Raw genomic sequence first — 27206 nt, forward strand, 5'->3', positions numbered from 1 at the left:
TGAGTTATGCGCATGCGCGAAAACGAGTGACGTCACGCGCCGCGCAGGTTTTCGCTCCTCGCCGCTGCAGCAGTTGTCGCCGCCGCCGACTCCGTCGCCTGACCTTTCGGCGCAGCCGCGCGCTACTGCACATGTGCGTCATGTGCATGCGCAAGGAGGCTATATAATGCGCTTGCCAGAGAATAGGCGTGCGCACACGACATGGAAGGGAAGGGGAGTGCGGCTGCTGCTTGACTACGCAGAAAGCTGAGAAACTAAATTCGTCCGATCCACAAGTACTCGCTTGGGAGTTGGCTGCACAACAGCGAAAAAAATGATAAAGCCAAAGCTAAACGTGCAGCCGAAACGCCTGAACAACGGGAAATACGCCTTGCTAAACGACGTCGGAAAGAAGCCGAAAAGCGTGTCTTGGCCGCATCTTCAGCCAGCAGCAGCCAAGCGAGTGAGGAAGAGGAAACAAGAGAGTCAGAAGAGGAAAATCCCAAGACTGGCCGTTACAACCACCACGTGGTACGACTTCTGTGTCTAACTCGTCAACATGTGCCATTTAGTAACCAAGTCTACGTCTATAGATAAACAATGTATACAATACCAGCTAAGCTACGAAGCATAACCATGACGTCAAACCAAGCATAACTGAAGGTTTTCGCTTGTATATCCAGGCTTAACCAGAGCTAAGCCACTGCCTAATTTTTTTTTTGGCAGAGCAATGATATTCCGGGGTAGTGAGTGCGTTGCAGATTTATTGCCTGAGAAATCTCCGCGGTAACCTCGACAGTTGCAACACAAAAGAGCAAATCAAGCACAGCTATCACCCCACAGTCGCAAGAATTGGACAAAGAGCTCGCACACTCCCCAATACGCGATATGAACAGATGTAGGGGACTCCGCATGCTAGGTTTTGGCCTTCCGCTTCACTAGAGTTATAGGTAAAAATGCTGGAGCGTGAATAAACACTACCAGATTTTCCGCGCTCCTCTGAGGGAAAGTGATTGACAGCTGTGACAAATGTTTGCTTTTTCAGTCAAAGTGGTCATTTTTCTGTACCTAAAACTTACCATCAAAAACTTCACATTTTCTGACATGTTCCCTCTTGTTATCTCACATGTTATCCTAAACCATGAATCCTGAAAATCAGGCAGAAGGAGAGGAACCTCAAAATTTCCGCCTCATTTTCCCTCCCTCATTGCGTATACCTCCAGGTGAAACGGTGGCAACGATTACTCTACCACAGGGGTTGTTTTTACTCGCTCGTATTCTCAAGTGTTTTCAGTCAGGTTGTTTACCGTCGCTTACTCCCACTTCATTTTTTGGTTTCGCAATGCCATGCGATGGCTTGGCTTCGAAACAACTGCCTACTCTCTGTAGTCTTCTTTCGCGATGCTCATGCTGCGTGTTTAACGCTTTATCCATATACCATTTATCGTGAGCATGAGAGAGCTGAAGGATAACAATTAAATTTTTTTGAAGCCTGGTCTCAGTAGGGACTGCAGTAAATCGAATCTACTCCCCCCCCCCCCCCCTCTCAACACCACACGCCCCGCCAGTGAAGACAGTAACCCAGAAAAGAGGTCGTGCAACTGAAACCACAGCCAATTGAGAACCCGACAATCTGTGCCACGAGATCACTGGAAGATGTGTCATTCGAGACTGTATTCAGCATGGTAATAAAATTTATGCAATATAATTATTTTATTTTTTGCTAAAGTGGACTTTCATACTTCAAAAGGTTAAAAACGGCAGACAAAGCTTAGACGGCGGCCTGGGCTTGCAATCATAAACTGTGAGGTGAAGCAGCCGTGTCTTGTGTCTTAAGTCTGTTACACACGTATAGTTAAATCAACACAGTCGTAAATAAATACGCTGCGGAGTTATTATTACCGCATGGCGGGGTTAATCTACATCTCAGATCTGCTTATGCGATTTGCTTATCGCCGGCGGAATAGCATAGCATGAGGCTATCACTTTTTTTAATGGGCAAGAGGGCACCAGAGCGTTCTGCAAAGGTATAATCGCGCGATGTTCTCCCCACTTGCTCGAGATTACTGTCGCTCTTCCATGCCCCCTCGTCTCGAATGTTGCAATCTGAGTACGGCTCAAAGCGGAGGTGATTGTGTTCTTCGGCGACCGCCGAGCGCGATTGTTGTAATTGCCGCCGCTGAGTTCGTCACTTCTTTGTGGGCGCAAGTCAACCCAATAGAGAATTCGTTTCAGTGCAACTTCAGTCTCCTCGCCTGTTGTCCACGGTGTTGAAGTGGCAATATACCTATATGTCAGTTTGTTTTGAGCGGTAACCTCCTTACAGTAATGTAATAATAACAACAATAAATTTCTCTGCCATTCCCTGTCTTCCCTACTAACGGCTCTACATTCACACCTTGAGGAAGCCTGCGGGATTCGATCCTGTCTAAACGCCTCAAAAAACAAAGCTTTCCAGAAACTACGAGGTGAGGCGGCATTTGTACCGGTGGCACTACCAAATTCTATCCGGTTTTCATCATAGTAGCTTGAGCAAGCTAGAGGAATTCCGTAATAATCACAGCAACGACCCTTCCTAAATCTCCTACCAAACAACCCGAAAAGTCGTAAGGTTTACACAAGGTCGCAGCTTTTCAGTTGTGAGTCGGCGCGCAGCTATCTACAAGCATTGCAAGACTAATACTACGCTGCAGTGTTATCTCCGCGTTGGAATCGCTGGAGTGGCTGTTGGCCCTCCTCGCATACCTGCTGGTGGCGCCCTCACACGACAGATTCCCCCCCTTAGCCGACAGATCAAAACGGCGCCAGCTCGGCACGGAATACGACTCGCAACCGCGGTGAGCTCACAATGATAATTCCACGCGTTCGCTTGCTGCATTTTAGGGTCTGACTTAGCGCTGTGCTGGCCCTGGGAAAAGAATATCCGGTAGCAATTAAACAAAATACGTAACACTGAAGAAAATGCGGCAATTTAAATATGCTTCTGCGCAATTCTGCAGTGACTGGGGTGCATACTACGAGGTTTATAACTGGCGCGCTGTCCAAACCAGCTTTCCGTCGATGCTTTACGGCTGCATTTTTTGTGCCCTTATAGGGACACTGAAAATAACTGCATCCTACTTTTATTCTTAGAATAAAAATTGGTTCTGGTGCACAGCACGGCAATGTCGATGTTTGTCCGGCAGCGAAAGACGCGTTTATTCCTAAGAAAATTGCGTAAAATAATTTCGCGCCGCTCGGTTAAAACTCGTCCCCTTTACATCAACAATGAGTGTGTGAACGTCGTTTTGCAGTGAATGTCGGTGTAGCCTAGACCCGTCCGGAAGCCTCGCCCGATCGGCGCTCTGCTTCCAAGAATATGATATCCGCGGGATCCACCGGTGCGGGCGCATGCACTCTGACGCTTTCTCTCTCACGCCGGTGCTACCTGGCATTCCGCTTACGCCTTCCTCTAACTACGTCTTGTCCTCCCTCCCTGTCGACAACACGGCTTCAGAACAACCCAAAGACCCATAGCTGGTGTCACTTATTGATCGCCTCTCTTAACTCGTCGCCATGGTGTGCCTCTCGCGTCCTTCGATCATGGTTTTTTCGTGCATAGACTGCCTGCACACTAAATATCTAATTGGCGGCAATCGAGTACAATGGACAGGCAGCGTGCAGACCGCTGTAGTGTTAGAGCATACCGCGCCTCCGACTGTGGGATACATCGAAAGCATGCACATTTAGAGCATGGCAGTGTATTTGACACCCGTGGTACACCAGGCCACATAGCTCCTTGCCTACTCACTTTCCCAAGAGCAGCTCAATTAATTGCATCCGTACTCTTCCTGGGCACAAAGGAATGAAGAAAAAAAGTAGATGACGTGTTTAAACACGACGGCCCAGGCACTTTTCTTTGGCACGCAACATCAAGCAACTTCAAAACGGGGACATCGTTTCTGAAGGTAGACTTCTGTTTCTTTTTGGGCGAAAGGCTGTCATTCAGCGATTAGAAATAAGCAATCTAGTTTCAACAAATTTATTGTGCTTCCAAATGCACTATAAACGCCTTGCTCACGCCGATCTCACAGCTGAGAATTCACATGCCCTGATTTAAATGACGTGGCCAGGTCAGTTATTTCTAGTCTATACCTTGCAGTGAGCACGCAGTCAGGACTTTGATGTGAATGGTGCAGTGCATCTGACGCTGCTAGAGAGTCGCCGTTGGTCTCGCCAGTATTGCAGGGACTGTTGCATTATAGAACCGCACATCGAAGTTGCCTGCTCCCTCATCCGGTTCCTCATATTTGTTCTCAAAATAGTGGAATTATAACGCGCAAATGCAAGCTTCCTTACATTTAGCCCGTTGCTGCTTTATTTGCAAATCGCCGCTAATCACGTCACTGCTTCGGCGTATTTGCCGACTGTAGGGAATGCGTTTTACTACATTTAGCTGCACGCGCAGGGAAACCCAGTCGATACTTGGCACCATTGATGATCCCTTGATGGTCATGATTGATGGTCCCTTGCAGCGGATGATTGAAACCCGCTTTGGCAGCAGCTACTGGGGAGTCGGCGCAGGGATGATCCGGGTATAACCATGACGAACGATGGACTGCTGCGAGCAGAACGTGCAGACAAGGTAGTGAGCGGTGGTCTGACTACGTCCAACACGAGGCCAATAACTCTAAGAGCTGTTAATCAGGCTCCAATAACTTCTTATTTATTCAGATCAATTAAACTAGGCACGTGCTTTCACAAATCCCCTAAGAATGAATAGGCAAACGCAGCTCTACATGCCAAATGAAGTCGCTGCTCAAATTTGATTCTTAGCAGACCATCGCACACAGTGCGCTCCACGGAGCGCCAGGTAATAGCCAAGGGCTTGCGTCTGTCGCCTATAGTTATTTACTTACTACCATTCACGGTGCATTGGTTCCTCCAAAGCACCGGCAACTGCGTCATGCCCTGGATAGAATCGGAAGGCGCGTGTTTTCAGGACAATGGCCTCATAGTGCGAGTACAATGCTCGGGTGAAGGAACTTGAGTAACTTGGCTCGCCACGCTTCATATCATACATCGAAAGAAACCATTGCTGATTGTTCCACCCTCTCATGTAATACCTGTTCAATGGAGTCTTTGAGGCACTCATAAATAAAAAAAATTAATGCCCCAGCTGCTCGACCTTAGCCGTAAGGTCTGACAGCTGTAGGTTCACACCCTTCGAGCTTTCGTCTTCAGCTAGCAAGTAACCGCTTGACCGCGACGATACAACAGCAGCAGCCCGCCCGGACAAAAACTGCAGTAGCGGTTTGCGATATCAAACAATTCTATGCGCTGTACGTTGACATGGCGCCGTGCTCCACTCCAGTGCACTGCCCAGACGCTTCTTCGAGACAAGTGACCTACGGAAAAAAGAAAACAAAGAAGAAAAGCCCTCCAGCTCCCTCGGGTCTTCGCTCTCAAAACTTGAGCTGCAGCGTTGCAATCAGCGGGCGCAGCCATTGTTTCTCGGGTAGCGGTATCGCGTGCACAGCTGTCCCAAACAACACGGTAGCTGTTTTTGAGCCCATATGTTTTCTCGCGGCATTTGTACACTGTGATATTGGCCGTAAATGTAGATTGTGACTCAAGAAGCTAATCTACCGCATTTGTCACAAACTTCCCCCATTGTTCATTCTCAGATCTCACTGCAAGCTCCAAGCAGCTTAAACAGAAAATCACCGAAGATCTCACAACAGTGAAGTAACCATAAGGCACACTGAAAAGCCTTAGTTCATCTAAGCTCAACGCCTACCGTAGACTACAAGAGTGGGATGAGAAAGTCCCGGCTACATGTTCACAGCCATGCGATTAAGTTTTCTCATGAAATCAAGTGTTTTCTCATGAAATATGGAGCCGCGAAATTGCATAAACGATGGCACACATGTGGCGCACAAATATCGATCCCCCCGTTAAGGTGAGCATAATTTTAATTTTCACAAGAACGCAAATAAACAATGATAGTGCGGCTGACACGAAGTCTTCACGAAATACTCAACCAACATCCACTGCTCTCACGCGGCCATTATATAAATCTCTAGACTCTGAATTCTCCTTTGCAGCCTTGACGAGGAGTCGGGACAGGAACATACCCAACAATTCTGAGCAAAATATTTTTGAACGAGAAAGTCTTCGTGAACTCAAATTTTTTATACATTATAAGACTTCACTATAACAATCAATATATCCGCATATCTCCCGTCGACAGGCTTGCTTTTTTTTGCTATTAACGTTTTTGCTATCGTCAAAAGCGCTCCCCATTGGTTTTCTACGGCAGTCCTAACTGCTCGGTGCGAGCGATGGAAAAATTTAAAAGAAAGGTTTTGCTAAAAATCGGAAGAATGAATCCTTATCTTTAATAATTTCAAGCTGGTACCTTACGATCTTTCAATATTAAAACGTTATGTCCAAGAACGTGCGATATAATACAAGAAATGAGTTGCACTCCAGCTCCCACAAGCAACTTACCACTGCTGAAGAGATCGTTTGTTAATTATTTTGCTGAAAAGGCAGGCGATAGGCATAGGGCGCCCTGAATTACCGCGAGTGTCATGCAGAACGAGATCGAATGGTGAAGGGGGGAACTGTTCGATAGCCCTCTTATGCTACTTATGGCATCAAGAGTGCCAGATCAGAGGCCTTCGTTAAACTATTGAGGAGACAAGGGTAAGAAAACAAGGAGTTCATTATGACATATTTATGACAAATTAGACAAATTAAAATAATAGATCATTTAAAAAAATAGAAGCATTCCTCTAAGCTTCTTTTATTTTCTTTCAGTGGCTGTTGGCTTCCTGCCTTCCCAAGTCCCCCGCTACGTGCGAGGGCGGCACTGGTGAACATTCTCAAGATTAATTTACACGTCACACAAATGCCCCAGAAAGTAGATTGGACAGCCGCCGTCGTATTTTAGTTGGTAGAAAACCCGACGCGAAATTCGAAGCTCACGGGTTCGGATCCCACCGGAAGCATGTGGTTGCTTTTTCTTCTACTTTGAATCAATTATTTTCAGGCCATAAAATGATTGTGCTATTAAATTTCCGTTTATTAACACCCTAATTAAAAAATAGAAAACCTTCTGCTATGCTTTGCTGGTTTGAGTGGCTGTTGGTTTTCTTCATATTTCATAGCCAGCCCCATATCTCCCTGCCTTTCTCTGCTCAAGAACTGAACGCTGGACAGTTTAAAATTAATTCATTCTTGCGTCCTAAATTCGCGGAAACGGTTATGTGCTACGCCGCAGTGTGATGTACAGATCATTAACGGGAACCTAGGGATCCAGACGGACACCAATATGTAAGTGATCGAGCGTTACTGCACTTTGCCTCCTTCTTGATGGGGCTATCATTACCGGAAATCTAGGCCGCGGCATCGTGCTCAGTAAATAAAATAACCATTGAGTCAGCGCGTTTCTGCCAACCCTGACAAGAGCGCATGCTTGCAGACTTTGCTCTTTCTGTAAACCCTGTACCGGAATAAACTAAGTTTATCTACAAACTTTTCAGGTCATAAACATTTCACATTTGTGACGAAAGGTCCAAGTTTGTCGATTACTTCGGAATCCCAACATGTGTGTGGTGCACATAGGAACTGCCCAAAAACTCGAAAATGTATTATAAGTACAAGCTCAGTGAGCGAGCGAGGGAGCGAGACCCTCCTTCTGTTCCGTGCAGCTGGTCCAGGATTCAGTGAAAAACGTACCGTCTTTGCCAAAAGTAACCGGGCAACGGTGGTTTGCTTCTTAGCCGCGTAGCGAAGCACTTATGACAGCCCTTAAGCCCTGAATCTGTGCAAAGTAAGGAGGGCCCTTGTATTCAGGTTTTGACACCTTTCGGTCTTTAAGGGTGTCGTAAAGGCTCCACTACATGGTTGAGAAGCAAAAACCTGCTGGTCGGTCACTTTTGGCAAAGGGGGTACCTTGCAGCAAAACAAACAGTCCATACAGCGCGTGTATGCGCTAGATTGTCTGATAACAACAACGCTTCTTCAATTAATGTCGCATCCTCCATTGTTATCATAATGACATGTGCACAAAAAACGCGAAATCTTGTTGCGTTTGCCCCACATTAGCACTGCTACTTTAAGCTACCGATGACCACAACCAGATACACAACAGCTGACGTCTTTCGTCCGCATGGGGCTGCTCAACTGTAGATTTCTGACTCCTGGACTAAGCTCCTAAGGCGCCCACCGTCGCTGCGTAAATAGAGGTCATTCTCGTTGTTACGGCCAAAAGAGAACGTCTTATCAGAACCTTATCAGTGTGCCGTATCACATAGTATCCCTGCGATGCGTCTCGGTGCCTCTGTTTTATGGTGTCCTGCTCTCGTGCTTCCTCCGTCTTCTGGCCTTTAGCTGGCAGCATATTAATGCACAGTTAGCAGAGCTTTGGACTGAATGGGTTGGCGCTATTGCACCGCCTCGCCATTGGTTCAAGTGCTCCTGCAGACAAACTTGTGACCCAATCTATACGTCACCACCTCAAAGAAGCGACTTCACTGGCAGAAGGTGTTTGGTGTGCAGAAGAGACACGAGTTCCCGAAGCCGCTCCTGAAGGTGGTACGTAAGAGACGCGTAATGCTGCTAACAGTTTCAGAGGTTGTTCGGGCTTGGCTTTGAGTGCGTGAGTGTGCAGAGAAACCGAAACAGAATGAGTGTCTTTTTATTGCTGCTTGTATGTTAGCCAGCTCCCGAGTGTGTACCCTTTGACAAGGGTCACCTATGCCTTTAAAATTTTATGTCTATTCTTTGCTGGCCTCAGGCAGCTTCGTTGATCATCCACTGAACGGTGTAATCCTAAAACCTTGCAAGAACTGGTGAATGAGTAGGAACTGTCCGCGCATTCACTTGTGATCGATAGTCCAGGCTGTTTAGTTCCTCGTAATACCTACTGCAATATATGGCACGCACAATTTCATTTATTCAAAAATTGCTCATCGATCGTTGATAAAGATTATCTTCGCCGAATATAAGCTAGCTACGTCGCCAACTAATAGCTGTTCGCGATCGATTAGCGCGATGTGTCTGTACACAGTCTAAATGCCGGAGCTTCACAGCAGCTCAGTTGTACCACTGCACAGCGTTTAAAGGTTCATTCGGGCAGATGCTAAAGCAGATGTCGCCGCACCCCAAATTTTCTTCATAATTACTTGAAAGATACCTCCTGTGCAGACAGACCTAAAGCCAAAAAGAAAAAAAAAGCCACCAGGCAACGACTAAAGATGCTGCGAGTTTCAGCGCCAGACTCGCTTTTGGGCTCCCATCTTATCTGGGACAGCAGTTAACGACAACGTGACATCACGCTCACGGTGCGCCATACGGCCGACTAACGAGGCATGGCAGAATAAGGGTGACAGAGTAGGTGGTGCCATGGAGATAGGTTAAGACAGTACTCTAACCACGCCGTCGCGTGTACGTAGCCATGGCGTGCTGTACACTGCATAGCTGGTGCATTACATATATCGCTGAAAAAAAAAGAAGGGGATAGGTTTCATTGAAAGGGAGAAACGTTTCCACCTTCCAAGATGCGGCAGGCTAATCCAAATCTCCATTTCTACTACGAGGCACACAGCTAAATAGCCTATATCAGCGTCATGGACCTTTACGCGGCTAATCTGTTCGTTTTCCTTTTTCAAATTTCTCTTATCTGTCTTCATAATATCAACCCGAATAATACTAATATAATGACCGCAAAAGCAGCAACCAGAAGAAATCCCAGAGTTCTCTAAAATCCTTGATGAGGGTGAAATGCGAAAACATGCCCATGTGGTCATGTGCACGTTAAAGGCCACCACGTAGGCGAAACGAATCCGCACCACTCCACAGCGGCAATTATTTCGCTCTGCCTTCTTTCTCTGCCTTCTTCATCCCTTCCCTGATGGTGTGGTTCACGTGTGCACCGAGATTACGACGATTCTTCCGCGTTTCCTTTCCTTACAAAATATTTTAGTTCGCATTTCGCAGTTTTCTACGCTGTGTGAGGTTCTTGTGCACAGAAATTAGCGAGAACAGGCCTATTTGCTTGCTCGACACGCCGACCATTCCGCGCTGTGGATTTCCAGCGTCGGGAGGCATCAGACATCAGGCAGACCGTGCCACAGGAGCAGCTCCGAGAGGACAGCGGACGAAGCAATGCAGACATTGTTCTGGAAGTGCCTCGCTGCTGGTCTGGTGGCGGGAGCGGGGGCACTCCTGCTGCAGTACATGTGGAACATGCTCAGGAGGAACCTGCGCAAGGACCTCCCACCTGGCCCCATAGGAGTGCCTCTGCTGGGCTACCTTCCCTTCATGCCCAAGGACCATCGCGGCGTCGAGGCCCTGAGGAAGAAGTACGGAAACGTGTTCGGGTGGGTATTTTTTGCTCGTACCCCGCGGCAAGTCCTAGCTATGCAGAGAATGGTCATTACCACGGGAAGTGCCAGTATCAGGCACAATAAAATAGAGATTCCATGAAAACCACTGGTGTAATTTGCCTTAACTGCGAACATTTCAAAATTTTGCCTTTTATTTTTATTTTATACCAGTTGATTGCCCTTCGGGCTTAGCTAGACTTATTCCTTCGTTTTAAAGTGGTGGCGATAGACCTGAATAGCAGAAAGCCTTGTAACTTGTATAGCCGCATGATAAAGCAAGGATGAAAGGAAACGGCATTTCGTCTTATTATCTAAATTTTCAGGCATGAAGGAAAAGCAAGCGGAATTTTTTTCCATTTCTCAGTGCTGGTGTTTCAGCGTTTCGCTCTGATTCTACGGCATTCTGAGAATTGTACAGTTGTTAAGGGCCAATAGAGTTCACGGCGTTTCCCACCAGTGTCTGCTTATCTCGAATCACGGTTGCCAAGACGACGTCGCAAACTATGGTGAAGTCGTGCACAAGTTCTACGTGTGAGTACGCGTCCAGCAGAACGAGGCCGTCTACTAGCGGTTACGCTCATGACCACTCTTATGCATTAGAGCACATAATGAACTCTATTCATAAATGACCTGTCCGTCGACCAGCGGATTGCCGGGTCAACTCCTTTGCGTGGGCAGCCCGGTGCGCTGACAGACGTCGGCTTGGGAACAGCAGATAGCTATGACTGTTTTTTCATTCATCCTCGATGGTAACGTTTGCGTCTGCGCTGGAGAGAAAGAGTGTACATGCGCACGAAAAAGTAGATCGTTTACTTAATCATTTATTCTACATGTACCCTGTACCTTTACTCTAACCTCCAACTCAATCTTCCCGCAGGTTTAACGTGGGAAGCCGGTACGTGGTGTTCCTGTGCGATTTCGATTCCGTGAAGGAAGCTTTCACGCAGGACGCGTTGCTCCAAAGGCCAGAAGAACTGCCCTTCAATATCCACGAAGAATCACAAGGTGAGTGCAGGTGTCAGAGGTGCCGAAGTCTGACAGCACTGTCCGACACTTTTAGTAAGAAAGCATTACTTAACATGGTCCCGACAAAGAATCTTGCATGTGTGAAGCATCGGAGCAGCTCGGGAAAGCTCGTGTTAGTTTGGAGGAACGTCGCGCAAGTTGCAGCCAATGAGAACAAGCTCAGGTACGTTCGTAAAAGCGTCGGGCCAGCTGTATCTCCAGCTGAAAAGGAGAGACGTATTGGCAACACAAGCACCAGATACGTTGTCAGCGATACGCCTCCACAAAAGCAAGCATGTTTGGGGTTCTACTGAATAAACTAAATGTATATGCTTCCCTTCTGCATTAGTGGCGGACGAGATATTATGAGAGAGAGAGAGAGAGATACCCTTTAATGAAAAAAACAGAGAATTTAGCCAGCGCTTAAAAATCACTGGCACGCTACTCTGCGTGGGAAGATAAAGGCGGAAGGGAGATAAAGAGGAAGGAGAGTGGTGTGGGAAAGGTAAAATAAAACAAATAAAAATGGCAGAAGATAAAAATATGACCATTAAATGCGTACTAAGGTGCGTCGGCAAGTATTGATGTTACATCTGAAATGATGATGTGTATAATCCGACAAATAGGCTAACAAAGTTCACTGCGTGAAGAATGTATGAGGGTAACATGCAAGGTGAAATTAAAGCTTGTCAACATAAGCAAACAGAAAGTTCATTGGATGTCTCTCTTGCCTAGCGCAGGCTAAGTGACCTAATACGCTGTCCATTGTTAGAGGCAATGGAGACAGCTTACTTGGGGATAGCTTACGGTGTAGCCTACCTTACAGCCTATACTGGTATCGTACAGCCTCTTTAATATACTTACACAATACAGAGACAAAAAACTGCAGCCTTCTTCGTCGTGAAAGTAGATGTGAAATGTTTTGGAATACTGGCCACGCACTTACTACAATGAATTGCGTACGGTGCAGCTTGCATTCTTGAAATGGCTCTCGTCCAGATAATGCCGCACCACACTGTAACGCTGAAACATTTTGAAACGTTATTTATGCTTTTGATTGAGCAGAATCGAAAGCATGCTACCTGGTGGTTACAAGCGCCGTGATGTTCATACACACACGCAGGCCACCGCCAAGGCTATGCATACAATCAAAAACCACCACTGGACACGGTGACCTACACAGAAGTCTGCCTCACGGAAACCCCTGGCTCCGCAGCAGCCACACTCCTTCACGTTTCTTCCCCTGCAGCCAGCACTCACATAACCGGCCTGCATAGCTCTCCGCCCACCACTGTCACCCTGGAAGTCTACGGAATCACCGATGCAGTCAAACACTTAACCTCCATACCCCAGCCCCTGCATACGCATATAGTCTATACAGACTAGCGGGCACTAGGAGGAGGCATGCTCTTTTCGCGAGAAAGCCCTTCCGTCCATTACTCGGTCGGCCTTAAATGCCGCATTCACAGCCTTGAGCCTATGACCGGTAGCCCTTCGGTAGACACCTGGTCACATGGACATTGCCGCGAATGAGCTGGCTCACCACCTTGCCTGCCATACTATACGCCGGGCGCCTGGGATCCCATGAACGAGCCCAGTGACTATGCACGCAGTCAGGGCTTACAAACGTTTACGGGGGTGTTGTTGCGGGCTAGTTGGTATAACACTGCTGAAAAGGGAACAGCGCGAACACGGGACAAAGAAAGGAACGTACGACGCAGGCGCTGACTTACAACTGATGTTTATTCGAAAGGTGCACACACATATAAATAGTCTCGCGGCAAGCTGTCAGCTGACTCAAGGCCAGGGGCGGTGTAAAGGGCCGGATAAAAGCGATAAAATCTTAAAAGCTATAAGAGTTACAAAAGTTTTAACAAGAGACGATGCCTGTGTGAAGGGTGACAAGAGGAAAGCAAACAACAAGATGCAGGTGAAGGATGGAAGATGGGCATGCGGTAAGGTAAAAAACAAGCAAAAGGATGGCGTCTGCATAGGGTCTTGCTTAGCACCTGTGCATAGCAACCCGTTACTGGCTAAATATGACAGGAGATTACTGCCTAATCTTAACAACTACGGGGTTGTCAAGTTAATGCGGTACGTGGATGATTACCTGATCCTATTCAAACCGAACGCCGCCAACAAGCTAGCAACACCGGAAGGCATCATAGGCCTCTTTAAATCGAAACTGCAAGGTCTCACTTTAACTTCAGAATTTCCGGAAAACAATGAACTTAGGTTCCTTGATATGATCCTCAACATCACTCCAGATCACATCTGCTGGAGATACGCGCCACGCTCAATGAAAAGCCTCGTGCCCTTCTCGTCAGCCCAATCGAAACTTGTAAAGCGCAGCATTGCCACATCAGCGCTAACGAACGCACTGCAAAGTTCTTGATTTCACTGCATCCCCACCAGTTTCCAGGCGCAAGTCGGACGGTTGGCAGACGCGGGGTTCCCACTCTCGCTCCTTTCCAGCTTGGCAGAAAAACTATTTCGAGAGCTTCGCCATTCCCATCGAGCTAACAGCAGCCCGGACCGGTCAAGAACAGCGGTAATTCCCTATGTACACGAAGCAAGCCACAGACTCAAGAAGATAGCCGGGAAGCACGGAATACGCTTGGCTTTCTCGGCGCCCAACAAACTAGGAAGCCTATGCAGACAAGTCAACCAAGAAGATCTGCCGAAAAGCGCGTGCAAGATTAAGCACAGGACGCCATTTTTAAAACCATGTGTAACTTCCGCTGTGTACGAGATACCGCTATCGTGCAATGCGTCTTACATAGGACAAACAGGAAGATGTATCAGTGAGCGTCTGGTGGAACACTCGACTTCACTCAATACCGGCACAGGCAGTAACTTGCCCATTCACTGCAAGAAATGCTCTTGCGTGCCAGCCCTGGACAAGACAAAGATCTTGAAAAGATATCACGAAAAGCGCACACGTGAGATACATGAAGCTTACTTAATTCAAAACCAGGGCGACCCGTGCGTCAGCAGTCCATCCATCAACCTGATGTCTAAGGAGACTGCCTATTTAGACAAGTGATTTTATCTCGCTTTTTAAGTTTTTAACTATCTTACACCAAGTGTTAGCCACGTTCCCGTTTTTTACCTTACCGCATGCCCATCTTCCATCCTTCACCTGCATCTTGTTTGCTTTTTCTCTTGTCACCCTTCCCACAGGCATCGTTTCTTGTTAAAACTTTTGTAACTTTTATAGCTTTTAAGGTTTTATCGCTTTTATCCGGCCCTTTACACCGCCCCTGACGTTGACTCAGCTGACAGCTTGCTGCGAGACTATTTATGTGTGTGCAACTTTCGAATAAACACCAGTTGTAAGTCGGCGCCTGTGTAGTACGTTCCTCTCTTCGTCCCTTGTTCGCGCTGTTCCTTTTTCAGCTTACAAACGTGCTGTCCGCGAATAGTACTCGCATCAAAAATTGTACTTATCTAATTTACCCACGCCACACCAAATTTCACCGATCCATGAAACTTTCATTCCTCGCCGAACCCCATTCAATCTCTTTCATGCACTAGCCGAACTTTATTTGTACCGGTACACCTTCACACCCCACTGCTCCAACTGTTCGCATACATACGAGGTATAGTTCACTACCTTACGCAATGTCAGACAACCTTCCAGTGCCCCGCTTGTCTTATCCCCCTCCCTCACGTGGCCCATCCGGCCCGCCTCCCGGGACGTGACCCTGACGCACCCTCGTCACCTTGGATCAGAGATTGCTAGACGCCTGACATAAACGCTGCATATAAAAATGTCACCCCACCACTGCCCTAACATACTGCAAGCAGATCATCATCACCATCATCATCAGCCTGACAACGCCCACTGCAGGGCAAAGGCCTCTCCCATGTCCCTGCAATTAACCCTGTCCTGTGCCAGCTGCAGCCACCGTATCTCCGCAAACTTCTTTATCTCATCCGTCCACCTAATTTTCTGCCGCCTCCTGCTACGCTTGCCTTCTCTTGGAATCCACTTCGTTACCATTAAGGACCAGCGGTTATCTTGCCTTCGCAGTACATGCCCTGCCCAAGCCCATTTCTTCCTCTTGATTTCGACTAGGATGTCATTAACCCGCGTTTGTTCCCTCACCCACTGTGCCCGCTTCCGGTCTCTTAACGTTACAACTATCATTTTTTTTCTGTAGCTCGTTGCGTTGTCCTTAACTTAAGCTGAACCCTTTTCGTTAGCCTCCACGTTTCTATGCCGTAGGTGAGCGCCGGTAAGATACAGCTGTTGTATACTTTTCGCTCGAGGGATATTGGTAAACCACCATTCATGATCAGAGAGAACCTGCCAAATGCGCTCCACCCTATTCTTATTCTTCTAATTTCCTCTCGTGATCCGGATCAGCTCTAACTACCTGCCCTATAAGTAGACGTATTCCTCAATGCAGATGTTGTAAATGAGTTTTCTATTTCCAAGGTCCAACTGCAACCAAAACCAACGCGTACAGCGCAACACCTCTCCCCTACTTAACACTGCTTGATGATTATCTTTGGTCCCGTTATACTAATAATATGCTCTTTCCTGGCACACATGATATGCGTAGTGTATCGTGTTTTCTGTTACGGAGCGACCAGTGTGGTGCGTCTCGACGTCAAACACTTTTATTCAAGATCAACAACTCCTCATAGCACGCATCAAGCCTTCAACTAGGCATGCAGGATTCGCGCAAAGAGGGGTATTTTACACTAATTTAATTTATTTTCCGAGCAGGTCTCATTGTGCTGAACGGGCCACTTTGGAAAGAGCAGCGGCGGTTTTCGCTCAAGACCTTCAAGAACCTCGGCATGGCCACGCCTGCCATGGAGCGACACATATGCGTGAGCCTTTTATGTCTCTGATCACTATCCGACGGTAGTCTAAGTTTTGTGCTTTGTGTTAGTGCATAGAATGCGTGTCGTATACAAGAACAAACTGCACGAAACCTTCACATTTTACCAGGTTGACAGGCGCAATCCGCTGCACGACGGTAACCGAATAAACAAATTTTCCTTTAAATGAAATCTGCACGTCTTCTTAGACAACAGGCATTTGTTCAGGTTTCATTGAGAACACCGCTGTCACAGCTTGCCGCTTTTATAACTCACGCAGACAGCACAAAATGGGCTAAATGTTCGGTGTCGTGTATTCTTTGCACGACGGTTTCCCAAATTTTAGTACGGTTAAAAAATAACTTAAGTTTGGGACGTGAGTGTAAGAACTTTTGTATTGCAATTGTTTTGTTGATGTTGTCATAATTAAGTTGTTTAATGATACATAAAAATTCACAAAATTTTTTTCAGTTCCGAGATCTAAATTTGTATTACTTCGAAATGAGTGAATCAAATTAACAAATAAACTACATCAACAATACTAAATTTATTAAGGAAGCTTAAATTCTTGATAAATTCGCACTTAAATAACTAGAAATTTTAGTGCAAGACAAGCATACTTTTTAAATTGTTTGCTAAATTTTTCTTTTCATAACTTTTCCATCTATTGGTCGAGTTTTTAAAAAGGCTCCACTTGTTTGTATTCTTATTTGGAGTCGTTTACTAATTATTTGATTTTTTCGATTGAAACAACGGCCCGCAGGAGGAAGTGTCTTATTTGACGCGCGAGCTGGAGTCCCTGAAGGGCAAGCCCGTAGTGCCCACGGCCCTGCTCACGCCCAGCATGTCTAACATCATATCGGCGCTGGTGTTCGGCCGGCGCTTCGAGTACGACGAACCGGAGCGCGTCTACCTGGACAAGCTGATCGAGGTCATCCCGGCGCTCGCAGCTCAGGTGTCAATCTTCAACTTCTGTATCTGGCTCCGCAAGCTGCTCGTCTTTTTCCGCGTGGGCGCCTGCTACAAGCTGAGGGACGCCCTCGCCCGCAGAGAGGAATTCGCCGAGTGAGTGACCGTCCGCCATAGTCAGCATGGTTTAGGAACAGATATGCGAAATCGGTGCGCGCCTTTAATAGATGGTGTTGACAAATGCATTTTCACTGATACTCCTAAAAATTATCGCTGGGGGCTCAGCATTGCTAAGCACGTAATATTGTCCGAAAACGCAGTTTTTCGCAGGTGGACACCACCGCCACGTACCTGAAAGCGCGACTGAGGTGTCCACTGGCCCAGGGAACCAGTTATGCACGTAGTCAATATTTACAGGAATAGTTGTTAGGCGCCCGTCCCTGGCTTTCTCGTCGCCATCGCCGTTGGTGTAACCGGTCGGTGCGTTACTGTCGCGGTCACGTGATATTACGTCACATGATCGCGACATAAATACACCTGCCGGTTAATGTCACGGTCACGTGACATTAATTTCACGTGACCTTATGCCACGGTCAACCTGGGTCGCATAAGCTTACGGGTGGCTCTGTTGGAACAGCCACCTGCTTGTGCAGGGGTGCATTCCTTGATTATACTACACTAGTGCTCTAGGAATATATCCCCAAAACCAAACGCCCGAACATCTATCGCTGAACATCTCGTTACACAGTCATGACCGTCCTGTGAGTTTTTTTCATCGTCAGTGCCAGTTTACCTAATGTACGCCGACGGCCTATGCTCCAGCGCCGCGTTTCTACAGCAATGTTGTCAACACCAACGCGTCTTATTCTAGCCCCGTGTTTCTGTCACAGCGTTGTCCATGCCAACTCATGCAGAGTACACCTACCACTACCGCGCGAATATTAGTTTGATCGTAGTCTTAGTGGATGGCGAAGACGATGTGCAATGAATAGCGCGAGAGTGTGTTGCAGTTCAACACGAGGCGTGTTCGGCTGCGGAGGATAGCCAATTGCGGTCTCACGCAGCGGCTTGCGAAGCTGGTCTGTTCGCGCCGCCGCGGGTTCGAATCCCAGTGGTAGATATTGGTGCGAAAGAACTCACACGCTCACCAACATCGGCGAATAATCTTGATAACGTACGTGCGTATACGTACGACCTCGTGTCGTTGCCTAGCAACCCGAGTTACTACCCGAACTTACCCAGTTACTCTGGTATCCCTAGGGTGGTTCTGATATAAATAGCCACCTGCCAGTGCAAGTTTCATGAATTGCGTGAGTGGCCCTCCTTTGTCCAGGACCACAATGGCTTGGGCTGCCTCTCCGGTTCTGATGAGCAGCTTGCGCTCCTCAGAGAGACCCGTGTGGCCAGCCCAGCTTCCCGGCTCCGTTTGGCTGAGTGCCCTCGTGTTGTTGCTCTAATTCTAACGCGATAGCGTTAAAGGCCTCTTTGTCCGTAAAATCCGGCATTGGCGTTGTGAGCGTAAAATAATGACCATGGATCTGGCAGGTGGTGCCCAGAGAGCAACCTAGTGGGCAGGTGGGCCACCTAGGTCACGTGACCTTGAGGCGTCATCCCAACCTGCCCACCGGATAGTGCGCAAACTTCCTACCGTAGCAGGTGGCAGTTAAATTAATGACTGGCCGCTCGGGAAAGGCACCATGGGCAGCACAAGGTCCACTGCTGGGAGCACCTGCTATCTCAGGCCAGTGGCGCATTGCTTAACCACTGCACCACTGTGCGAGGAGGGGTATGAGGACTCTCTAGAATCTATTAATGTAAAGTATAGAATGACATTCTGCATATATGGGAAACAGTCCACTACGCCGTCGCGTCATACCCTTAAGGCTGAGCTTCAGAGTCCCCTACAATTTTTCTCTGTCGTTTCATATCATATGAATGATGTCGGGAATTTCTCCGTATACGGTACATATGTGTTGTCTTCCTATTTTCTGGAAAAAGATCGTGTGATACTCGCCTAAGTTTAAGAAGATCATAGCATGTGTGTTTCTCCACGCCAATAACCCCTGTCTGCGAAGTTCCTTGTGTGGTTCTGCTTATCGTTTCCAGAAATCAAAGCAAAGGCGTCTAACTTCTCGTGGACACCTCAATCGCACCGCGCTGGGAGGGATGGTTTGTCATTTGTATCAGAAGAGTCAGCCCATCAACACAGATCACTCACACCATCCTGAGTCGCTGTTTACAGCGCATACCAATCCGCATCAGTCGCAATAATCGCCTCTGAATTTTTTACAAGAAATGTCGTGGTGTTAACTCCTGACACGACAGGATTCATCCGAGCATCTCAATTTTCCGTCTTTAATTTTGTTGTTTGTTTCAGTTCAAAAATCAGCATGCACCAGGACACGTACCAGGACGGCGTAGTCCGGGACTACATCGATAGCTTCCTTAGCGAGATGAAGCAGCAAAACGGAGGGAGCAAGACATTTACGCGTAAGCACGCACGACGGCACGTGTGGTACATTTCGAAAGAAAAAAAAAAAGGCTTCCCGCATGATTTCCCAACCTTAATTTTACCAGTGGTTATCTCGTCACAGCAAATTCGTCTTGCACGTGTTTGAAAGTCCGGATGTACTGTACCGAAAAAATCCCAATAAAAGTGCTCTGTGCAGCTCCAGCATTGACTGAACCGACGAATCCCACGATTTTCTGCCAAGAAATTTGAATAAGTGAGCGATAGAGGTTAGCTTTTTGCCCAGAAAGGTGCAATGCGGACTCCACGATAGATTACGGTCTATCAACATTCCCAAAAAACTTTGAGCTGCACAACAGGAAATGGTGCGACCATCGATAAACACCTGATATGCAGTCATGCATGTCACTAGCGCTGACTCAGTTTAAACGCCCAGACTTTGCTTTCGGAGAAATAATAAGCAATTTTCTCTAATAAAATAATGTGGCTATGCATTCAATCTATGGCGGGCAACATCTAAGATGCTTAGTTGCAAAGTACTGCTACTTGAAGGACATCGCTGCTTTAAACAGTAAGAAAACTTCTAGGACGCCATGGTTGAGATATATTTCTAATGTTTTAAAGTTATGATTTAAACATTGCAATAAACCTTGAGAGACGCTATTTGAAAAATGCTAGTTGTAATGCTAAATTAATGTTCATGATCCAACATATAAAATTATTTGTTAATACTTAAAAAAACAAGAATATTTGGATCTCGCCAAATGCGCAATCTCTACTTTCAATATTAAACTAATGTTTACGGTACCGCAAACAAGTTTATTTGTTAGTTTGTAGCGTCAAAGTAAATTTCTAATGTAACATAGAACGTTATAGCAACTTATGTAACAATTTCATAACATTATTGTAATGTTCGGTACTGCCTTGGATATTTCGAGGCCCAGATGTCAGGGTCCGCAGACGCCGTCCACCATGAGAAAGCGAGACTACCATAAAAAAAAAACATTAGGGTTTAAACTGTAATGTTGTGTTTATTAGCACCAGAATCGATATTCGTTTATTTGGGCAAGAAGCTTTCAACTGCCACAAGAAAGCCCAGTAGATAAAAGTTAGCAGGCTGTCTGTTTAATGTGAACAGACGTCACGTAATACTTAGGCATATTGCATTTCGCCTCACTCGAAACGTGGCCTTTGCGGCCGAAGTTGCATCGAGCTCAGCAGCCGAGCACTCTAACCGCTTAGCCACCGCAGTGAGTCAGTGAACAGATATGGTCTCATATGATGCGTGGCCTAAATGGGGGCTACGATATTAGGGCCCGTTTACGTCCTTGCATATGCTCAGAATACTTCTTTTGTTTAATAATGTCCATCCTACAGCTTTCTTTAAAAGTGTACCTCCCAGAGTTCCAGTAAGCGATAAAAGCAAGGGAAAGGACGAGCTCCAAAGAGCGGAAGGTTGAAGAGGCCAACCGGTTTAACCACTTTGTATTGGCCGTAACGTTGCAGCTTAAAATATACTGGTTGCGCTGAGGCTAACACTATGAATGAATGTGATGCATTAGTGTGTATCGCTGACCTACAGCTCACCTCCGTGCGTTGAATAAAGGGTATTTAATTTTACTGAATACAGACGAAGGCTAAAAGAAATACGACCAAATTAATTACGGCAACTCAGGCGATTAATAAATCATTATTTGTAACTATGTTTTTGCAATATATTTCTGCCCAGCCAGATAACAAAACTTCAACAGACGTGCTTTCCAGCCGTTGTAGTACTTTTAGAAATAACCTATATCGAATAAAATGGAACACCCTGTACAAAGTGGACAAACGACGTTTCGCTCATCGCGTCGCAGGCAACCTCCTGAGGGGCAACGTGTCGACCTTCTTCGGGGCCGGGAGCGAGACGGTGCGCTCCTCCATCGAGTGGCTGCTGCTCATGTGCGTTGTCAAGCCACACCTGCAGCGTCGCGTCCAGGCCGAGATCGACGCGGTGCTCGAAGACGGCCGGAAGTTAAATGTGTCGTGGAGCGACCGAAATCGCTTGCCGTACACGCAAGCCTTCATCTGGGAGTCGATGCGCTACAGGCCAGTCCTCCCGCTCAATGTGATGCGGTGGTGAGTCGATCCTCTCCTCTCCACGATCTGTGTATCCGCGATCAGCAGCCGGTGAAAATAAAAGGACCGGGGTGAAGACAGGCAGGCAAAAGAAAGATAGGAGGGAAGCTAAGAAAGGATAGAAGCTATTTAAAACATATGCGAATTCACGGTCACACATTCATTCACACAAAGAAAGAAAGAAAGAAAGAAAGAAAGAAAGAAAGAAAGAAAGAAAGAAAGAAAGAAAGGAGGAAAGAAAGGAATAAAGAAAGGAGGAAGGAAATAATGAAGGAAAGCGAAAAAGAAGGAAAGAAAGGGAAAAGGAAGAAGGAAGGAAAGAAAGAGAAAAACAAAGAAAGAGAAAAAGAGAGAAGGAAGGAAAGAAAGAAAGAAGGAAAGAAGGAAGGAAGGAAGGAAGATATGAAGGAAAGAAAGAAAGAAGGGAAGAAAGAAAGAAGTAAAGACAGAAAGAAGTAAAGACAGAAAGGAGGAAAGAAAGAAGGAAAGAAAGAAAGAAGGAAAGAAAGAAGGAAAGAAAGGAGGAAAGAAAGGAGGAAGGAAATAATGAAGGAAGGAAAGGGAAATAAGGAAAGAAAGAAAGGGAAAAGAAGAAGGAAGGAAAGAAAGAGAAAAACAAGGAAAAAAGAGAAAAAGAAAGAAAGAAGGAAAGAAAGAAGGAAGGAAGGAAGGAAAGGAAGAAAGAAAGAAGGAAGAAAGAAAGAAAGAAACAAGGGAAGAAATGAGGAAAGGAAGGAATAAAGAAAGGAGGAAGGAAATAATGAAGGAAAGGGAAAAAGAAGGAAAGAAAGAAAGGGAAAAGGAAAAAGGAAGGAAAGAAAGAGAAAAACAAAGAAAGAAAAAGAAAGAAGGAAGGAAGGAAAGAAAGAAGGAAAGAAGGAAGGAAGGAAGGAAGGAAAGAAAGAAATAAAGACAGAAAGAAGTAAAGACAGAAATGAAGAAAGAAAGAAGGAAAGAAAGAAAGAAGGAAAGAAAGAAGGAAAGAAAGGAGGAAAGGAAGGAATAAAGAAAGGAGGAAGGAAATAATGAAGGAAGGAAAGGGAAAAGAAGGAAAGAAATAAAGGGAAAAAGAAGAAGGAAGGAAAGAAAGAAAACAAGGAAAAAAGAGAAAAAGAAAGAAGGAAGGAAAGAAAAAAAGAAGGAAGGGAGGGACGAAGGAAAGGAAGAAAGAAAGAAGGAAGAAAGAAGGAAAGAAAGAAGGAAAGAAATGAGGAAAGGAAGAATAAAGAAAGGAGGAAGGAAATAATGAAGGAAAGGGAAAAGAAGGAAGGAAAGAAAGAGAAAAACAAAGAAAGAGAAAAAGAAAGAAGGAAGGAAAGAAAGAAGGAAAGAAGGAAGGAAGGAAGGAAGGAAAGAAAGAAAGAAGGGAAGAAAGAAAGAAGTAAAGACAGAAAGGAAGAAAGAAAGAAGGAAAGAAAGAAAGAAGGAAAGAAAGAAGGAAAGAAAGGAGGAAAGAAAGGAATAAAGAAAGGGGGAAGGAAATAATGAAGGAAGGAAAGGGAAAAGAAGGAAAGAAAGAAAGGGAAAAAGAAGAAGGAAGGAAAGAAAGAGAAAAACAAGGAAAAAAGAGAAAAAGAAAGAAAGAAGGAAAGAAAAGAAGGAAGGAAGGAAGGAAGGAAGGAAGGAAGGAAATAAAGAAAGAAAGAAGGAAGAAAGAAGGGAAGAAAGAAAGAAGTAAAGAAAGAAAGAAAGAAGGAAAGAAACCGCTCGCACATCAGTGACCTTTTCAGAGCGGTCACTGTAAAGTACGCCCATGTATACTCACTGTATACACAGGCCTCGCATGTGGCGTGTGTTGTCACATTTAATCACGCGTATGGTCCACACAGCACACGGATGTCGTTTGCATTGACCACCGCGACCGGAGTTCGATCTTGCTACCTCAATATCAGCTGTCAAGCGCCATAACCGCTGAGTCGGAGCTGCGGGTAGCGGAATTAAGTTAAATATTGACGGTTATTCGTACTTCATCAACACATATTTGCCCGTTGCTGGCCAGCTCCCTACGTAAGGAACACAACGGTTGAATGGAAGATAAAATAGTTAAAAGCACATGGAGGGCAAACTGAAATTGGTCTGTATGCATAGATTATCGCATTGTAATGACATTGACGCTACCTTCACTGATAACATAGTTTTTACAAGCTAAACAAGGTGATAAAATGAAATAGTGGTGTCGTCCCCACTGTCCAAATAAAGCCGAAAGTTGGGCGAGTTGGTAAAGGTTCTTGATGTAAAAAAATAGCTTGTCTGCGTCGTCGTGTCCGTCTTTCGTGTTTCCTTCGAGTTATTTTTTTACATCATGCCGACATGCATTGGCCTTTTTCACAAGCAAACTGCGATGCGTTAAAACAGGCTTTTTTGCAGATCCCTGAGGCTGGGCTGCACCGCTGATAGCGCTTGAAACGGTGATCACGGAGTCAATTTCAGCTTTGACGTCACAAGTCTGAGTCAAGTGGCGGGAAACTTTTACAGAGAAAGCTGTTGTAGCTTTGGTTTAGCTATATGGAGCTGCATTGTGACGTGGAATTTACAGCATCAGCCGCAAGAACTTATTTACTTAGTGAAGTAAGTTACATTAACTTCGTTTATTAAATTTCAATTTATTTTATTTTATTCTCATTATGTTCTGGGTTGTACTCAGCTTTATTTTATGAACAGACGAAGTCATAGGTGCAATGTGAAATCCTAAAACTGCTGGAAAACTCTTGTTTTAGCATGCGTATCTGTGGACCATATCACAGCTATTACCTACTCCCCTCACCCCGGCGAGAGCAGAGCCACCGCATGTTGCAAAAGGGTTGCAAGCCCCAAGGGTAGCGTTGGCCTGGCGGCCTGGGGCAAAGCTGGAAACATCCGAAGGTCCCGGCAAAGGATGAGTCGACTGGCAACAGAACAACTTTTTTATTCTGGCATCGCAAAAGAGCAGCCGGTCAGGGCGACCACGTTACTCGCAGGAAGAAATCGAAGTCTCCCTCGGCGTCCGGGGCAGCGGCGTTTTATACCCTCGGAGTCGAGGGCAAGAAGGAACGGCTTGGGAAGAGGCGTCCGATACGGCGACGCTTGAACATGTCCAGACGTGACGGGCGCGTCCGCCAGGCCGGCGCCGGTCAGACCTCCTCGCCTCCAAGTTGGGGAGCTCCTCTCCCCGGCTGCCGCGCTTTGACAAGCGTGGGCACCAACATGCACACACACACACACGCACGCACGACGACACGTGGCACTGAAACCTGCCTGGACGCGCTTGGCGGGAGGCGTTGCGGCAGCGATGAACGGGTCCAAATGACCGCCGCTTTGAACGAAGCCGCGGCGTCCGTTGCATCCGCGCCGGCTATACCGCGCGTCGTAGGCGAGACGTAACACGCATCTAAATTTGCTCACAGAGTTGTGTTGGTCTGTACAAAGTACATGAACGAATACCAACTCTCTTATTTTCATTTCACCCGCCGCGGTGGCTCAGTGGTTACGGTGCTCAGCTGCTGACGCGAAAGACGCGGGTTCAATCCCGGCCGCGGCGGTCGCATTTCGATGGAGGCGAAATTCTAGAGGCCCGCGTACTGTGCGATGTCAGTGCACGTTAAAGAACCCCAGGTGGCCGAAATTTCCGGAAGCCTCAGCTACGGCGTCCCTCATAGCCTGAGTCGCTTTGGGACGTTAAACCCCCATAAACGAAACCATCATTTTCATTTCTTGGACGCAGTGCCACTGCCGACGTGAAGGTGGGTAACTACGTCATCCCTCGCGGCAGCATCGTGATCAGCTCGCACTGGTCCATCTTCCATGACGCATCCTTCTGGGGAGACCCGGAAGTCTTCCTGCCCGAGCGCTTCCTCGCGGAGGACGGCACACGACCCCGGAAGCCGGAGAGGTTTATTCCCTTCTCATACGGTAAGAGTGCCAAAAAGGAATAACTAACCGGAAGAGCAACCGGAGTATCCGTAGACTAATGAGAGTGAGGTGGAGGAGTGAATGAGGGGGGGGGGGGATGAATTTTCCGCCGCTCATTGACTGTCGTGACTCGTACACTTAAGTAGTCGTCTGGCGTGCGGAAGGCCAGCAGGCGCCACGTAACCTCCTTCTGGGAGCTTCTCGTGTTGAATTGCGCTCTTGTACGATTCAACTCCGCAGTCTCCATGCCAGTCTCCTGCATTCGGCTCTGGTAACATGCTCACCCCAAACGTACAGTGATTTATGCGCGGTAAGGCAAGTTAGTGAGCTGAAATGTCTACAGGCACTCCGGAGCATGCATGTTCTATTGACTTGAAGAAATATCAGCTGATTGGGTGGCGAGGATTGCCGCAGGGGGCACAGGGCAGGGTCAATTAGAAATATATGGGAGAGGCCTTTGCTCTGCAGTTGGCACTGTAATGCTGTGATTACGATGACATGTGGAAACTAGCAAAGCACCACATAAGTGCACACTAGCCGCTGCGGAAGTGCAACTGCATTGTTGTGCATTGTTTTTCGCGATTCTCTCGCTGTCTCTCTTTCAACCATGGTTTTCGGTGACGTTCGCAGGCAAGCGCGCGTGTCCGGGAGAAGTGATCGCCAACATGGAGGTTTTCATCTACTTCACCTCCATCCTAGAGCACTTCACCATCGAGGCACCACCCGACAGTCCGGACTTTGTCTTCGACGAAGTTACCGGCCTCTCAATCCGACCCAAGGCGCAGGAGATGATCTTCAGGCGGCGACGAGTGCGTGGCTGATTTGACCACGCGGTGAACAACCGCTGGCATTCTGCGAAACGCAAACTATGCCCTCTTCAGAGCATATAATTAACGGATCCCCGTAGAGCACACCATCACTTAGAAAACTTTTTATAAAGTCCATAATGTGTCACATGGCTATCTATGCACTGCCAAACCTTTTTTCCACAGGATGGGACTGCGAAAGCCGAAACGCATGCCCTTGCACATGATAATCGTCTGTTCTCCTCGTTCTTGTTCTCCGCGCAGCCTGCTCACAAGCAGCACTCAGTTTGTGCTGGAAGTTTTTTTCCTTATATGTATATAATCACGTTAACCCCATTGTATAGCCCCGTGCCCACAGTTACCTCAACAGTAGCAGCTGGAGAATAAATAGAGCATTCCCCTCTCCGTTTTATTTTGCACTTCCTTATTTTTCTACGACGAATTCCTGCAGCCGTGCCACCAAATAACACCTCCCCCTCCCCCCCCCCCCCCCCCCCCCCCTGCTCGGCCCGAGTGTTTTCGTACTATGCGACTACACGCGCCTGCTCGATCAGCCATTGCTGGTCTAGTGGCTCTACGCTGGACACAACAGCCTCCCAAGAGGAGAAAGTGGGGTTTAGTATGTGTGGTTGGTGCGCCGGTGGGGTATGTACTCCCATGGGGAGTAATAGCATGCGCTGCATGTTATGCAGCCCCCAGGATATTGCGTGGGAAAGAAAAGGTGCTTGTGGCAACGGTTTGGGAATGTGTGAGTCTGAAACTTACGCCATGCTATGACATCCGCTCTGTTGAGGGACTTGTGTGTTTGTGTGCGTGTGG

General features: G+C 46.9%; 1 protein-coding gene across 2 annotated transcripts; it reads left to right on the forward strand.

Moving 5' to 3' along the window:
• The first annotated feature begins 8211 nt into the window (after positions 1-8211).
• Positions 8212-26795, forward strand: LOC144098514 (cytochrome P450 2J4-like). 2 transcript variants are annotated; one of them, XM_077631219.1, is made up of 9 exons: positions 8212-8562; positions 10104-10349; positions 11233-11360; positions 16099-16205; positions 16960-17261; positions 19483-19595; positions 21432-21693; positions 25394-25581; positions 26212-26795. In XM_077631219.1, the coding sequence occupies exons 2-9, from the start codon at positions 10135-10137 to the stop codon at positions 26400-26402; spliced, it is 1506 nt and encodes a 501-aa protein (XP_077487345.1). In that variant the 5' UTR covers positions 8212-8562; positions 10104-10134; the 3' UTR covers positions 26403-26795. The 2 variants fall into 2 exon arrangements, with proteins under 2 accessions (XP_077487345.1, XP_077487344.1); XM_077631218.1 differs by having other exon boundaries at positions 8236-8562; positions 10065-10349; positions 26212-26794.
• Positions 26796-27206: the final 411 nt, after the last annotated feature.

The sequence above is a fragment of the Amblyomma americanum genome, chromosome 7 (genome assembly GCF_052857255.1).
Source record: "Amblyomma americanum isolate KBUSLIRL-KWMA chromosome 7, ASM5285725v1, whole genome shotgun sequence".
Lineage (NCBI taxonomy): Eukaryota > Metazoa > Arthropoda > Arachnida > Ixodida > Ixodidae > Amblyomma > Amblyomma americanum.